The following is a 13,787-nucleotide window of genomic DNA, read 5'->3' on the forward strand; positions in this document are numbered from 1 at the left end:
TCTGGATTATCTGAATGAGAATAACACCAGGGCTTTGCACTTCTAGATTGCCTTTCAGCTGAGGATAGCAAAGCGTTTCACAGATATTAGTTCAGTCTCACAAATTCCAGCAAGCGATGAAATTATTTTTATACCCAGTTAAAGATGGATGTGCCAAAAAGTGAAACGATTCTCTCCAGCCCCTCCTGGCAGGGTCTGCCATGAGGCTCAGGAGCCCAGGGACCTGCCTGCCTCCTCGAGACCTTCCTCCTAGGGAGCAGCAGGCCAATAAACATCCTCCCTTTTCTTTTTTGGGGTGATTTAACATAATGTTCAGGGTTGCAGAGTGGTGTGGAGGGTTGGGGACAAGACCTAGGAGAGGAGAGGGAGGTTTCTTTCTGGCTCTGACCCGCAAACAGCCCTGGGTGCTGCAGCACCGAGCACCCTGGCACCCACCGTGCAGCAGGGATGGCATGGCTGTACCAACCTCTCCCTCCTTAGAGCACAGCAGGAGGAGAAAAGGCTCCGTTTTCATTCCCAGAAACTCTCCCTAACTTAAACCCCCCTCACCAGTCCTTCCTGGGCAGCTGGCAAGACCACCGAGGTGTTTCCCACGGGACTAGGGGCTGTTATGGGGAAGAAGGACTGGAGTCAAACCAAACCCTCCCACCTGTGAAGCTGCAATTCAGGAATTTCCCAGCTCAGGGAAACGTGATACAGGGAAGCAAAGGGGCTCTTCTGGCCATAAAAAGTCCCCGGCAGTGTAGTGGGGGGTTAAAGCCCACTTGCCACCTCCCTTCCTGGGCTGGGAACATCGTAGGCTCGTCTCTCCAGCAGGACAAATCTGTTGTTTAATTCCTTTCCGCTGGAGCTAATTGCTGCCCACGTGTCCCGGCGCGGGGACATCTGCTCCTCCCGGCGTCATGGAGCCCTCCTGGCCCCGTGCAGCCCTGGGCAGCGCAGTGGGATGGATGTTTGGGAGACAAGTCCCAAACGAGGGGACATCCAGGGACCCCCATCTCACCAGACCCCCCAAGCGTGGCAGACCATTTTTTCCTGGCTGCTGCCTGGGGCTCTGCCCCGCGGGTGCCGATCGTGGGTGCACGGGGGGGGTTGGCAGAAAACGTTACCCTCAGCACCTCTAATTCTGGCAGCCCCATGGGGCAGAGTGGCACCAGCGCTGCCCTGCTCGGGTGGTGCCCCTGGACACTCCAGTTGGGGACATCCATTCGGATGCACCCACAGGTCTGTCCTGGGGGAGTTTGAGCGTGTTTTAACGTCGGAGTCGTTTGGAGCTGAGCCCTTGGCACTGCTGTTCCTGAGCTGCAGGCAGGTGTGTGCACCTGTCTCCCAGCACACGGGCTGGTTTATTAACGGGGTGCGGTGACCTGAGTGTCCCTGTCCCCAGCCCGGTGGATGGGGTGGCTGTCTGCTCCATGTGTTCCCCGTCAGCTGGAGTTGTTCCCAGAGCAGCTCCGTGGACAGGCAGCAGCTGCGCGAACAGGGTGGGTTTGTGGAGTTATCTGAGTTTTGGGACCTCCTGTGTGTTTTCCCCTCTTCTTCCAGGGGTGTTTCAAAAAAAGCAAATTAAGGGAGAGGAGGAAAGAGCTTTACGTGAGCAGCAAAGGGAGCATTGCTGCTCCAAGTGGATCTTCTCCAGCCGTCTTCTCCTTGCTGCCTCCAACGTGCCTTATTACTAATTCATTTTTAAAGTGATCTCTCAGTGCTCCCAGGAGCTCCTGGTAACTGTGTGCTTACAATCCCCTATTTGATTACAATTTAATGAGCTATGTGATTGGCAAATACGCTATTTCGCTGCTGTTGGCCGTGCCAAACGGCACAGGTTCCTGCACAAAGGAGGGAATGGGTGCATCGCAGAGAGTACCCGTATCGACTGAGCACCGCAGATGTGGCATCCCGTGGCCCAGCCCTGCCATCGCTTGGCAGCGCACGGGGTGGCTTCTTCATCAGAGCGAGCCCAGGCCTGCTGGCAGGATAGTGATCTCCAAGGAGCCCCAGTTAACCTGGGTGAGGGACTGGAACCTTGTGTGCAAGCACAGCCCTGACCACGGCAGCCAGCACCGCAGCAAGGTGCTGCCATGGGGGTCAGCTGGAAGCTGGGGCGCTGCGGTGGCACCGGGGGTGCTCCCTGGGATGGGGGGTTGGCTGTGTGCAGCTGGTCGGGCGTGAGGGTGCCCTCCAGCCTGACTGCATCACAGAGAGTAGCAAAGCACTTCTGTCCTGGGACATCCTTCAGTTTGCTTTTGTTAAAACCCTCCTAAAATGTTAAAGCGTCTCATCTCCTGGTGCTCCTCAGCTTCCAGCTTCCAGCAGTGTGTTGGGAAGTGCCCAACTGCCTGGGGATGATGGCAGGGACGGGGTCTGGGAGTGCAGTTTGTGGCTGACCGGGAGGAACCGTGGGGCTACGGCAGGGTTCAGCGTAAGCTCTTGGCCCCAGTCCCTCCTCAGACCAGTCCCTGCCACGCCAGGGTCACTCAGGAGCCCGGAGTCCCCCAAAATGTGGGTCAGGGTCTGCAGGATTGCTGTGCCATGGTGTAGCTCAGGGTAGCAGTACTTTCAGCTCCGTTTGCAGGCACCGGGGAGAAGCCAAGGCTCCTCCTTTCCTATTCCCTGATTGAGGAGAAAACTGGCTCCTTTACAGGCACGGGAACCTGCAGGGTATTTGTCTGAGGAGGAGGATTTGAGGACAGGAAAGGCACAGGATTGTCCCCCCAAGAGCAAGCCTGGCCCGGCAGCGTGCAGGTGCTGCCGGGCACAAAGCACTGCAGGGACCTCCGAGCCGGCGGCGTGGGAGGCACAAGATGCCGCAGAAACCGCTCGAGATGGGGCAGCGGTCCAGGTTTCTTTTAGAAACGATGCGACCGCGTGCCATGTTCCTTGGGTTTATCTCTGCTGTCGCTGGCAGGCGGCCGGCAGAGCCATCCCGGCTTGCTGGCAGCAAGGGAAGGTGATGCCAAGCCCTGCACGGCAGCCGGGTGCTCCGGAAGGAAAGGGAGAGGAGAGGAGGAGGAGACCCAGCCGTGGGGAGCAGGGAGAGGCTGTGCTCGCCCTCGTGCCTGACCCTACCTGAGTGTCATGGTTTAACCTGGCCGGTCACTGACCACCACGCAGCTGCTCGCTCACCCTGCCCCACTGCTGGGAATGGGAAAGAGAATTAAAGGCAAAAAGGGAAGGAGGCTCTTGGGTTGAGATAAGAACAATTTAATAATAATTAAAAAATTAAATTAAAAGTAATGACAATAATGATATAAAATGATATGTAATGATAATAGTATAAATAAAGAAGTGATGCACAGTGTCATTGCTCACCGCTCGCTGACCAACGCCCGTCCCATCCTGGCTAGTGATCTCTAAACAGAGCAGTCCCAAAACCACAATCCCAGAAGAGCAAGAGCCCCAAAGAGAGATCCGAAGATCAAGACAGCAAGACCCAAACTTCCTGGCCATCCCTCATTTATACACTGGGCATGACATTGACAATATGGAATATTCCACTGGCCAGTCTGAGCCTCAATCCTAAGCCTAAACTCAAATCCTAAAATAGGAGTTGTGGGTCCTTTGTTCTGGCCATGCTCCTTCCCAGCCTGTGCTCCTGCACACTGGTGAAACACGGGAAGCTGAAAAGTCCTTGGTGTCTCAGCACCAGCTATAAACATCAGTGTGTTATCAACATTCTTCTCATGAGGGATCCCAGACTAAATCCAAAACACAGCGCTATTCTGGCTACTAAAAAGAAAACTACCTCTGTCCCCGCCGAAACCAGGACACCAAGAAAGGTGGTCCCTGGGAGCATCTCATTTCCCCCGTGGAGTTTTACAGGCATCCATCCCGTTCTGCGCAGCCGGAGCCGCCGCCGCCGCCAGCTGGTGCCCGGGCTGGAGCCGTCCCCGCGGGCTGCGACTGCACAGCATCCCCTGAAGCATCTGGCACTGACCCTGTGCCGCTACTGGGGCCTCTTCCAGCGGGGAAGCTCCTCTGTTCTGATCCAACCATGCATAGCAAATCAACTGCTGGAAAATAAAGAGCCAAGCTGCTTTTTTGGCCCGGGATGCGACAAGAGCGGTCGTTAAACGTTTCTGGAGTCCAAGAAGCAAAAGGAGCCGCTGCCGCATTCAGGCTTGCAGCAGGATGCGGGGTTCCCGGGAGCAGGAGGGGGAGGCGAGTCACGGCTGGCAGAAACTGGATGAAAAATGCATATTACGGAATTGTATTTCTCTTCTGTGTTTAAACTGCCTCAAGAAAACCACGCGCTTCTCTGCAGCTGGTGCCCCTGCTGATGCACGGAAAAAATAGCGGAGAGAAGATTAAAATTGAACTGGCTTGGAGTCTGGGTAATCAGGGAAAATATCTCGGTGATTTGCTATTATAATTTTCAATAACAAACCGCAGGGCTCCTGCCACACTAATAAGAACGGTTTGAATGAGGTGGGGAAAGAACCTGCTGTGGGGTGTTTGTGTGTGCGTGTGTTTGTGGGAAGCACTTACAATTTTCCCCATCTCCTAATTTTGAAGAGGTATTTTTAGTGCATATTTCAAAGAGCTTTACGTAAACACATCTGCTGGAGTTTTTGCCTGGAAATGTCTTTACAACCTTCTTTTCTGTCCCCTCCCTCCCCTGGGACAAAGGAACTGTTCGACCATTTCTTTTTCAATCACACGAACAAAGCTGGAAAGCAAGAGAGAAAATAAAAGGGTCATTTTGCCAGCGCCAAAAGGCCTCTCAGCCCAAAGTGGTGGATTTTAGAAACGCTGTGAGCAGCTCAGCCCACCCTCGCCAGGGGCAGAGGCACATTGGAGGTGGCTGTGGCAGAGAGCTGCAGGGACGCGGGAGAGCAGGGACCCCAATGTGCCTCCTGCCCGCTCCTGCGCGGCCAAAACCTCCAGGTGAGGAAAGGAGAGGAAAGATGAGATGTTCAATCATGTGTCCACGCACTTTTTTGCACGTTGCTCAGGTGAAGCGGCGAGAGCATCCCTGGTGCCAGCGGCTGTGGGCACAGGAGTTTCTCCCACTTCTCCTCACCTGCCACGGACGCCTGTGTCCTCTCACGGGCTGATGTTTCCAGTCCCCAGGTGAGGCATCCATCGTCAGTTTAATGCCAGTGAAACATTCATAACTAATAGGCTCATCAGAGATGCTCTAACCTTTTCTGTTCTCGGGGCTCCAGTTGGCTGGAGCCACTCCTACCTTTTCACCAGGAGCTGTAGAGATGCTGGGAATGCGGAGCCAGCCAGGGCTGAAAAGGGCAAGGTAGTAAAGTTTCCATATTGGCTTTCCTAGATACTCTGTCCTGAGCTTGGAAATGCTGTCGGGGCAGGTCTGCCAAGAGCAGTCGGTGCTCGGGGTCTTCAATGTGCTTGTGTGTGCGGCCGAGTGCCCTGCGGCACGGTGCTCGTGCTCGGGCTGTGAATCCAGCACCCACCCCAGCCGCGTGTGCAAAGTTAAATAAACGATAAAAATAAAAGGCTTGGTTGGCACGATCCAGCCCCAGCGTGCTTACGCTGCTGCTTGCAAAGCAGCTGGGAAGGGCAGGGGAGCTGCGGCCAGGCCACGGAGGGCTGGGACCACTGGAGCCCATCCTGTGGAGGAAGGGATGATGCTGGTGCAGGTGGGGACATGGCCTTGTGATGGGGTCCAGCAGCTGAAAGGACACCAGAAAGGCAATTTTCCTGCTTTTCTGTCCTCTCGAGATGAGTTACTGCGGGGAAAAAAGATGATTGATGAAAGCTTTGTGGCAGGAGAGTGCTGTGGGGCCGGGGCAGAGGAGCTCGGCTGTGATACGAGAGCCCGCGGGCAGCAGAGGGCAGCTGCCCGGCCCCGGCAGTGCTGAGATGCCAGCACGCAGGGATTTCAAGTGCACACCAAGCCCGCACCGACTGCATGTCACTGCAGGGCCAGGGGGGACGGGTGTCGCTGGGCTCAGCTCCCGGTGACAGGTGCGTCACCAAGGGCCACATTTCATGGCCTGATGAGATGGCACTTGGCCACCGCACCGAGCATGGCAGGGTGGAGGAACGGGCATGGCTGGTGAGTTAGCTCTGCTCCCTCGGCAGCAAATACCTTGTGCCTTTGCCCCATCCTCTGTGAAGGGTGCCAGGACCCATCCGTGGGCAGGAAGGGCAGCGGGGGCTAACAAGGGGGGGTGGGCTGCTTTAAGCCCCCAGGACTCACCCAGAGGGCTCACCCATGCCTCTGGAGGCCACAGCATGTCTTTAACAAATTCCATGAGGGGTCTTTGATGAGCCCAGCAACATCTCAGATCTTGCGAATGTCCTGTGAGACCTCCCTGGTCTTGCTTTTTATAGAATCACAGAATGGTTTGAGTTGGAAGGGATCTGAAAGATCATCTAGTTCCAACCCCCCTGCCATGGGCAGGGACACCTTCTACTACACCAGGTTGCTCGAAGCCTCATCCAGCCTGGCCTTGAACACTTCCAGGGATGGGGCAGCCACAGCTTCTCTGGGCAACCTGTTCCAGTGCCTCACCACCCTCCTTGTAAAAAATTTCTTTCTTTTAGCTAATTGAAATCTCCCCTCTTTCAGTTTAGATCCATTGCCTCTTGTCCTATCACTACACGCCCTTGTCCAAAGCCCCTCTCCAGCTTTCTTGTAGCCCCTTTAGGCAGTGGAAGGCTGCTTCCCAGAGCCTTCTCTTTTCCAGGCTGAACAACCCCAACTCTCTCAGCCTGTCTCCATAGCAGAGGTGCTTCAGCCTTTGGATCATCTTTGTGGCCCTTGGCCTCTGCAGAGAAGTGGCCTTATCCTGCCATCTGTGCGCACGACCACCCTGGGCTCCAGTGGAACACCCGGTGCCGAGCCCATCAGTGACTCGCTGCCTTTCCCCAGCAGACAGTGTTATTCAGCCCCAAAAGGAGCTGTTGGGGAGCACGGGGGCTGCAGCGTGGTTATCTGGCCTCCGTGGTGCCACCACAAACCAGGGGTGACACACCAGAAGGCAGGATGGGGTGGCATCAGGCGATGGGCACTGCCAGCAGCAGGGAACCCAGTGGGATTCAGAAATACAACATGCCTTTGGGAAAGGCTGGGGGGGAGCAAGTCAGGCAGCTTGTAAAAATAAACAGGGACCCCCCTGACCTTGCAGCCCGGCTGCCGTCGCTCGCCCTGTTCTCCTCCAAAGGGCTGTAGTGTTTTATGATGGTTTCACTCCCCTTCAAATCAGGAGTGTCTGGGTTCTTTCCCATCAATGACCTTTTCTGCATCATTTCTAGCAATAGATCTTTTCCCTCTGCTGTCAACACATTCTGTCAGGGAAGGAAAACATGGGAGAAGCCAGATCTGATACCAAAATGCGGAGATGGGCTGGCTGGGTTGTGAAAAGCAGGGAAAGGGCTGGGCTGGTGGGCTTGGCGAGAGCCCTGTGTGCCTGCTGCTTCCCTCCCAGCTGCTGAAAAGCTGGCAAAAATCCCTGTGAGCCCAAAAATCCCCTCCTGGATGGAAACTACTGGGAAGGGAAGGGACAAGGCAAGCTGTCCATGGAGTGGGGTTGCCCAGGGCGTGCTTTGCTCCGAGTTGCAGGCACTCGCAGACGGATAGGATGGATTTATATATGGGAGAAAGAAAGAAGAAAGAAAAATGAGCACAAGCAATCATCTAACGGAACTGGAGAAACATGGAGGGCAGGCAAAACGGCTGGGCAGGTGCCTTGTCCTGGCCCAGCTACCTGTGGCCAGCAGAGCATCCTTAGGGACCAACATGCAACCCAGACGTTGGCAGAGAAGCTGAGGCCTCACTTTTGAGCCCATCAGGCCAAACCGTGGGCATCCTTCCTGCCTCCTCCTCCTCCTGCCTGCTCCAGCAAACATCTCAGCATGTCCCCTGTGCTGAGTGAGCCGGGCGCTTCCAGCCGCATCTCCCCGAGCATCCTCGCTGCCCTCCCGGGGCCGGCTCCAGCAAACTGCCTGCAGAGGCTTTCTCCTTCCTGCCACAGGCAGGGGAAGGTGTGGGAATCCTCTCCTTTGAGATCATGGTAATTATTCATGCCAAACTGCAAGCACTTTTATATCAGTCATGAAAGACATGAAAGACAAGACCAAAAAAAATGTGTTTTTTTATATATACGTTCAATCAATGTCTATGGAGCTTAGCGCAAGGGGATCACCAGGCAGTTTAGAGCGTTAGTGACTCTCAGCATGCATCAGAGGAGAACATTTGGTTGAATCGAAGCCAGCCTTTGATGGAATTGGAGAATAATTATTTCCATCAATAATTACTTCCAAGCCCAGAAGAAATGGTTCCTAGCACGTTGCAGGACAGGAGTCCTTGATTGCCTCAAGGCCAATATGTTTTAACCTCAGGACCTGAAAATCCCATTAAGTGGGAGCGGGGGCCGGGGTGAGAGGGACATCACCCGCCGTGCCCAGGTCCCTCCTGCAAGGCACCGGTGCCCCAGCGTGCCACCAGCCCGGGGAGGGGAGGAACCCTCCCGCCTCCACTGCTGGAGCTGATCCAGCCCAGACTTTGCACAGGTCATTAATTTGGGGACATTTTTAATGGATCCTAATGATTGGACCTCAGAAGATTGTTCTTAAAAGGGGTTTGGGAAAGGCCACAAGCTAATTAGCTTGCACAAAGAAAGCAATTAACCATGTAGCTTCTCAGATGGTTAAAAATAACATAGATGTTGGGAAGCGACTGGGGGATTTATTACAAGCAGAGTAATAGATTTTTAAAGCCAGAGGGACCATCACCTCTTGCATGTCCTGGGCCAGAAATATTTCACTCAGCTTCCCCCCATTGACCCCTGTCACTTGTATTTGGCTGCTGCACATCCTTAAACGTTCAGGTGTTACCAAATGGTCTCTGAGAAGGAGTCAGCTGTTAGAGAGAGCGGGAGTTTGTTGAGAGAGAAAACACATTTGCAAAGAGAGGGGTGACCCTTCTTCTGTGGGTGCTCCTGTGCCAACTTCAGCCCTGAAAAACGTTGCTCATGGTTGGGATAGGCAGCAGGATGTTCCCTGGGGCATGCAAGCCTCTGGCCATGCCTAATCAGGGTTACCGTGCCATTTTAGCATCACATTGCTCTTTAACCACCCTCTTGGCCCCATTTAACCCCTCAGATGTGCAGCATGCAGCTGGCCCCAGCCCCTTGTTCCTATTCCCACAGCCCATGTGTGATGGCTGTGACGGTCTTGGCAGCCAAAGCACCCTCCTGGCATCCCTGATCCACTGTGGCTGCGGGGCTGGCATGGGGACATCCCAGCCTCCCTCTGCTCCAGGAGGTCGGGTGGCAGACACAGCCGTGGGATCTTGCAGAGCTGACCTGGGGATGCCTAAACCCCCAAGCAGCACCCACAGCCCATTCCTGAGATTGACTTCAAAATGATAATGGGAAGAAATGGGGACACGTTCACTGCCAGCTGAGCCCAACCCACCATCGGTACCGCCCCACAGCCAGGTTGGGCTTGGACTTGCCATTGCTTGCTTTATTTATTCGAATAATACTCTGGTTGCCACCAAAACCACAGCATTACCAGCACCCCTGCCAGGTATGATTTATGGTTTTCCATTAATCTTTCTGTTGTTTGAAATAAACATCTGCACGGCCTGGAAACCTATTTGCTTTCTTCCCAAGTGTCCAAGCTCAAGCTCAATTGGGTTTATTTTCTCCATTTGGCTTCTTTTCTGCATTTCAGCTTGTCCTGCCCAAGCCCAGGTGTTTCTTGAAGACCTCTCACACCAACTCTCAAGGTTTCCCCAGGGTTCTTGCAGACACCTGCCTGGCCCAGGTGGTTCCTCTTAGCTCTGCTGGGCTGTCCCAGGTTCTCCAGTTTGGGCTTTCAGCAGGACCAGGTGTGTTTACTGGCCCAGCACTCTATTTTTGGAGTGGGGAGGAGGCCTGTTCCCTGGCTGCTGAAAGTTTACTTTCTGCCTGGGTGCTGGTGAGGGGGATAGGATGAAGATGTGTGGCAAGGCATTAGCAATGCAATAGCCAGTTTCGAGAACAGCATTTGGAATTGAAAAGCTTTTTTTTCTATCAGAGTGCAAGACCAGTGCTGCCTCTGCAGAGCGGGTGAGCTAAAACCCACCATGCAGAGAAAGATGTCCAGGGGTTCTGGTCTGATCAGCTACTGTTGCCCCTTGCTGTTGCATTGGATTCAGACCCGGTGCTGTCCCTGCTGTACGGGGCCATCCAGGTGCTCCTTGGCTGTACGGCACTTGTGGCATCTCTGCCTGAAAGCTGAGTGCATCGTGCCTGCGCTGGGGCACAGCTTGGCTTGGAAATGGGGGCTTTCCAGAGCCTTGTAGGAGCATTGCTCACTGCAGGGCTGAGCATCGTGGGCTCAGGAGGCCTGAGAGCAACCTGCAGCTCTCCTTCACAGCAGCACAGGTCCTACCTGTGGAAAGGAAAGAGGATTCCCCAGTACAGGGGAAACCTTCAGCCAACAAGCCCAGATGAATGGGCAGTTCTTCATCCCTCTGCTTCTCTCCTCTTGCTCCTGCAGCGGGACGCTCAGCTGCCTGCCGTACCCTGCGGAGGACAGACATCCTGAAAAAGTGAGTGGCCGTGTGGTCAAGGAGGCCTCCGCCACCAATGGCTGTGCCAAAGGGAAGGGGAGACGAGACCATGCTCACCGCAGGTCACGCAGGTAGGAGCCAGGGCTGGGAGCGGGGTCGCCCTGAAGCAGGGGGATGGCAGAGGAGGTGTCTGTCACTGTTTAGCCAGTCCCTCCGGGGGTCTGTGAGAGCTGGGGATGGCTTAAATGATTACGAGTGTACAGCAAATGCATGTGATTGTATGAAACCCCCATCCATGTTTGCAGGGAGAAACCTGCAAACCTGTAGTTCACTTCCACTCCACATCTTGCTCTTACAGCCCCCTTGCAAGTAATCCTGGCTGGAAGACAGGCAACCTGCCAGCATTCCCGTGTGTTACCAGGTCCATGGGGTACCCTTGGCTGGGCATCACTCTCAGCAATTCCCCTCTCCCCACGCCTAGATCAGACCAGCAGCATCGGCTTCATTAGGACACAGCTTCGTTATCAGTTGGTCGTTAGCCCCTGACAACTTGAGAGAGGAGAAAATGAACTAAACATTGTAAATGAAGCAGTTAGGATCTCTGAGCCCTGCCTGCTGAACTGTCTCCGGGATTAAAGCCTCCCCATTTGGTTCAAGATGCTGGAAAGAAAGAGCAAGAAAGCACATTTCATATCTTCAGATTTCAGGCTAACCGGGACAATAACCTAAAGCGTTATTTTTAATTAGACTTTGATTCCAATCGCGGAGAAACAATTAAAATCAGATCAGCGCAGGGAGAAAGCTTCCACATCAAAGACAAAAGGCTTTATCTTGCGAGAGGGAAAAGAGCTCTACAGAAATGGCCTGTGGCCGCCCGGCACAGCCGGAGGTTTCTCCCGGCTCTCCCTTGGCCGTGGCGGTGCCGGGTCTGAGACGCACCCAGACCTGCTTGCTGGGGAGCCCAAGTCTGTGCTGGGAGAAAGCATGTGGGAGCTGGGCTTGAGCGTCCTGATAACTGAGGAGCCGAGATGGGTTCTGAGGTCCCTGGTCTGGGAGGGACCCTTAGGGTTTCTTTGGGCAGATGTCTGAGCTTGGCGACAAAGAGCTGTCTTGGAAAACACATTTCTTCTCCAGCAACGCAGACAGAAGACCTCAAAGGCCGAGGTGTGCCGTATGTCCTAGCAGTGCTGCTGCTGGCCAGTGAAATCCTTGGGGGGAGAAAGAGTGAGGAGGAGTATTTGGGTGCTCCTCGGGGCCACGGTGTGGTTGCACCTCGGGTTTGCTGCACCAAAAGCACTCGGTGCTCAGCTGGTCGCAGTGCACGACCGAAGCGTTGGCGTACAGTTTAGTTTTGCAGAGCAGTTGGAAAAATAAAAACGTGTATTAAAAGCACTGAGCAATTGGCTTTTTACGACAGTGTAATTTTGGCAGTAATTCAAGCCCCGGGTGAGCAAGTGTCAGGGGCAGTGGAGCACGAGTGTCCCCGCCACGTCCCCCTGTCACCACCTCCCGTGGGTCAACGTGCTGCGACGTTTGCTCTGCGTTAGGACTCTTAATAACAGTAACGTTTGCTCTTTCTGCAGAAACCGTGCAATTTTTCAGCCAGTTTCTGCAGTGAAGATCCCACAGCGTTTTCCAAACTGGAATGTGCCTTTGCACATTCCCTGCTAGCAGCTCCTCCCGCCGGCGGGGCGAGAAGTAGGGAAACTGAGGCACAAACCCAGCGCCTTCATTGCTAACAGTGATTTCACAGACACCCTGGAAAGCTGGCTGTGCACCCCAAAAACTTTGCCTGAGGATCCACAGACAGATCTGGGGATAAATTAGGGGATCCACAGGCTGATTTGGGGATTAACCTGAGGATCCACAGGCTGCCACCATCTCCATGAGCGTTTGCTTTGGTTAATGAGTAGCCACAGAGTATCTGTTGTATTTTTAGCCCAGTGCTCTGAATTAATTTAACCACGGTATTTGCTTTTCATCGAAACATAACGCAATTCAGTGTTGTATGCTTAAAAAGCAATTAATTTACAGGAGGTTTTTTCCAGGATTTAACAACTATCTAAGAGATGCATATCTCATTAAATTACCGTAGCATCTCAATAAATATATATATATTTCTAATCAATTGCTATTTAACATATGTCAAGTCTTTTATTATAGTTAGATGCATCTGGTTGCAATAATTATTTTATGCAAATTAAATCCCAATTAATTATTTAAAGCATATTTACAAAGAGCAACAAAACCTATAAATCTGTTACGGAGCTGTTAACCTCAGCAAACATGTTTTAAATAATCACCCAGCATCACCGTGGCGTACAGTAGCTGTCTCATTATGTCTTCATTAGACCCGTGGAGGAGACACTTCATTTAAGCCGTGACCGAATTATTCGTTAGAGGGTAATTAGGCACTCGCCCGAGCCCCGAGTCCACCGTGAAAACTGATCTCTCTGCCTCGGGTGGCCCGGACGTGGGCGATGGCAGAGCTGTCCCACGTGAGCTGATTCAGGGGTTATTTTTATTATTTTTAGTTTTAATTTGTGTGTTCCCCCCCCTCCTCAGCCCCTTGTGTGATGGGGAGCACGCGCCGCCGGCCCGCGGGAAGAAGAAGAAGAAGAAACGCACCCGCAAGAAGCGCAGGAGGTGAGCGCATCCGGGGACACGCAGCCCTTGGAAGTGGGTGTAAAATGGGGGCTGGATCCCCCGTGGGGAGCTGCGAGGGGCCGGGAGATCCCACAGGCTGCTGTTTCCTCCCCCTGGCAGCCACCGGCCCCCCTTTGCCCCGGGGGGTGCCACTGGTGGCGGGGTACCGTGCGGAGCCCCGCGGTCCCTGACGCCCCTCTGCCTCCTCAGATCTCCTTCCTACAGCCCCTCGCCTGTGAAGAAGAAGAAGAAGAAAAGCTCCAAGAAGCGAAAAAGAAACAGGTATTTTTCCCTTGAAAATGTGGTTTTCCACCAGCAGGGGCTGTTGGGGGGGGTCTGGACAAGGAGTGGAAGATGTTACTGTTGTCAGGCGCAGTGCCGGGAGGCATGAGAGGGTCAACCTTCTGGCTCTTCATAGTGGTTGGTAGTGGCCAACCGGCGTGCCTCTGGGCGAGGAGGGCATGGAAACGGGCGCACACCCCGGATAAACGGCTAGACATGAGCTGTTGGGGTGCAGGGGAAGAGAGACAGATGAGCCAAACCAGCACAAGGTCCACAGAGCCTCTGCCTGCTGTCCTGTTTCACATAGCTCCCGTCCTCTGGGATGCCAACGGGATCGGCACTCAGGGCTTGCACTGGTCCCTTTCCCTTCTCCCCCAGTCTGTGG

The 13,787-nt window shown here is 54.0% G+C and overlaps 1 protein-coding gene across 3 annotated transcripts in view; it reads left to right on the forward strand.

Moving 5' to 3' along the window:
- Positions 1 to 13,787, forward strand: part of SRRM4 (serine/arginine repetitive matrix 4) — a 44,448-nt gene that overhangs the window by 11,039 nt on the left and 19,622 nt on the right. For all 3 annotated transcript variants that reach the window (XM_086623605.1, XM_086623606.1, XM_086623607.1), the window contains 3 exons: positions 10,462 to 10,605; positions 13,040 to 13,120; positions 13,331 to 13,402. In XM_086623605.1, coding sequence (XP_086479731.1) covers positions 10,462 to 10,605; positions 13,040 to 13,120; positions 13,331 to 13,402 — 297 coding nt within the window. The remainder of the gene's footprint in view (positions 1 to 10,461; positions 10,606 to 13,039; positions 13,121 to 13,330; positions 13,403 to 13,787) is intronic.

This window comes from Tauraco erythrolophus, chromosome 19 (assembly GCF_009769465.1).
Source record: "Tauraco erythrolophus isolate bTauEry1 chromosome 19, bTauEry1.pri, whole genome shotgun sequence".
NCBI lineage: Eukaryota > Metazoa > Chordata > Aves > Musophagiformes > Musophagidae > Tauraco > Tauraco erythrolophus.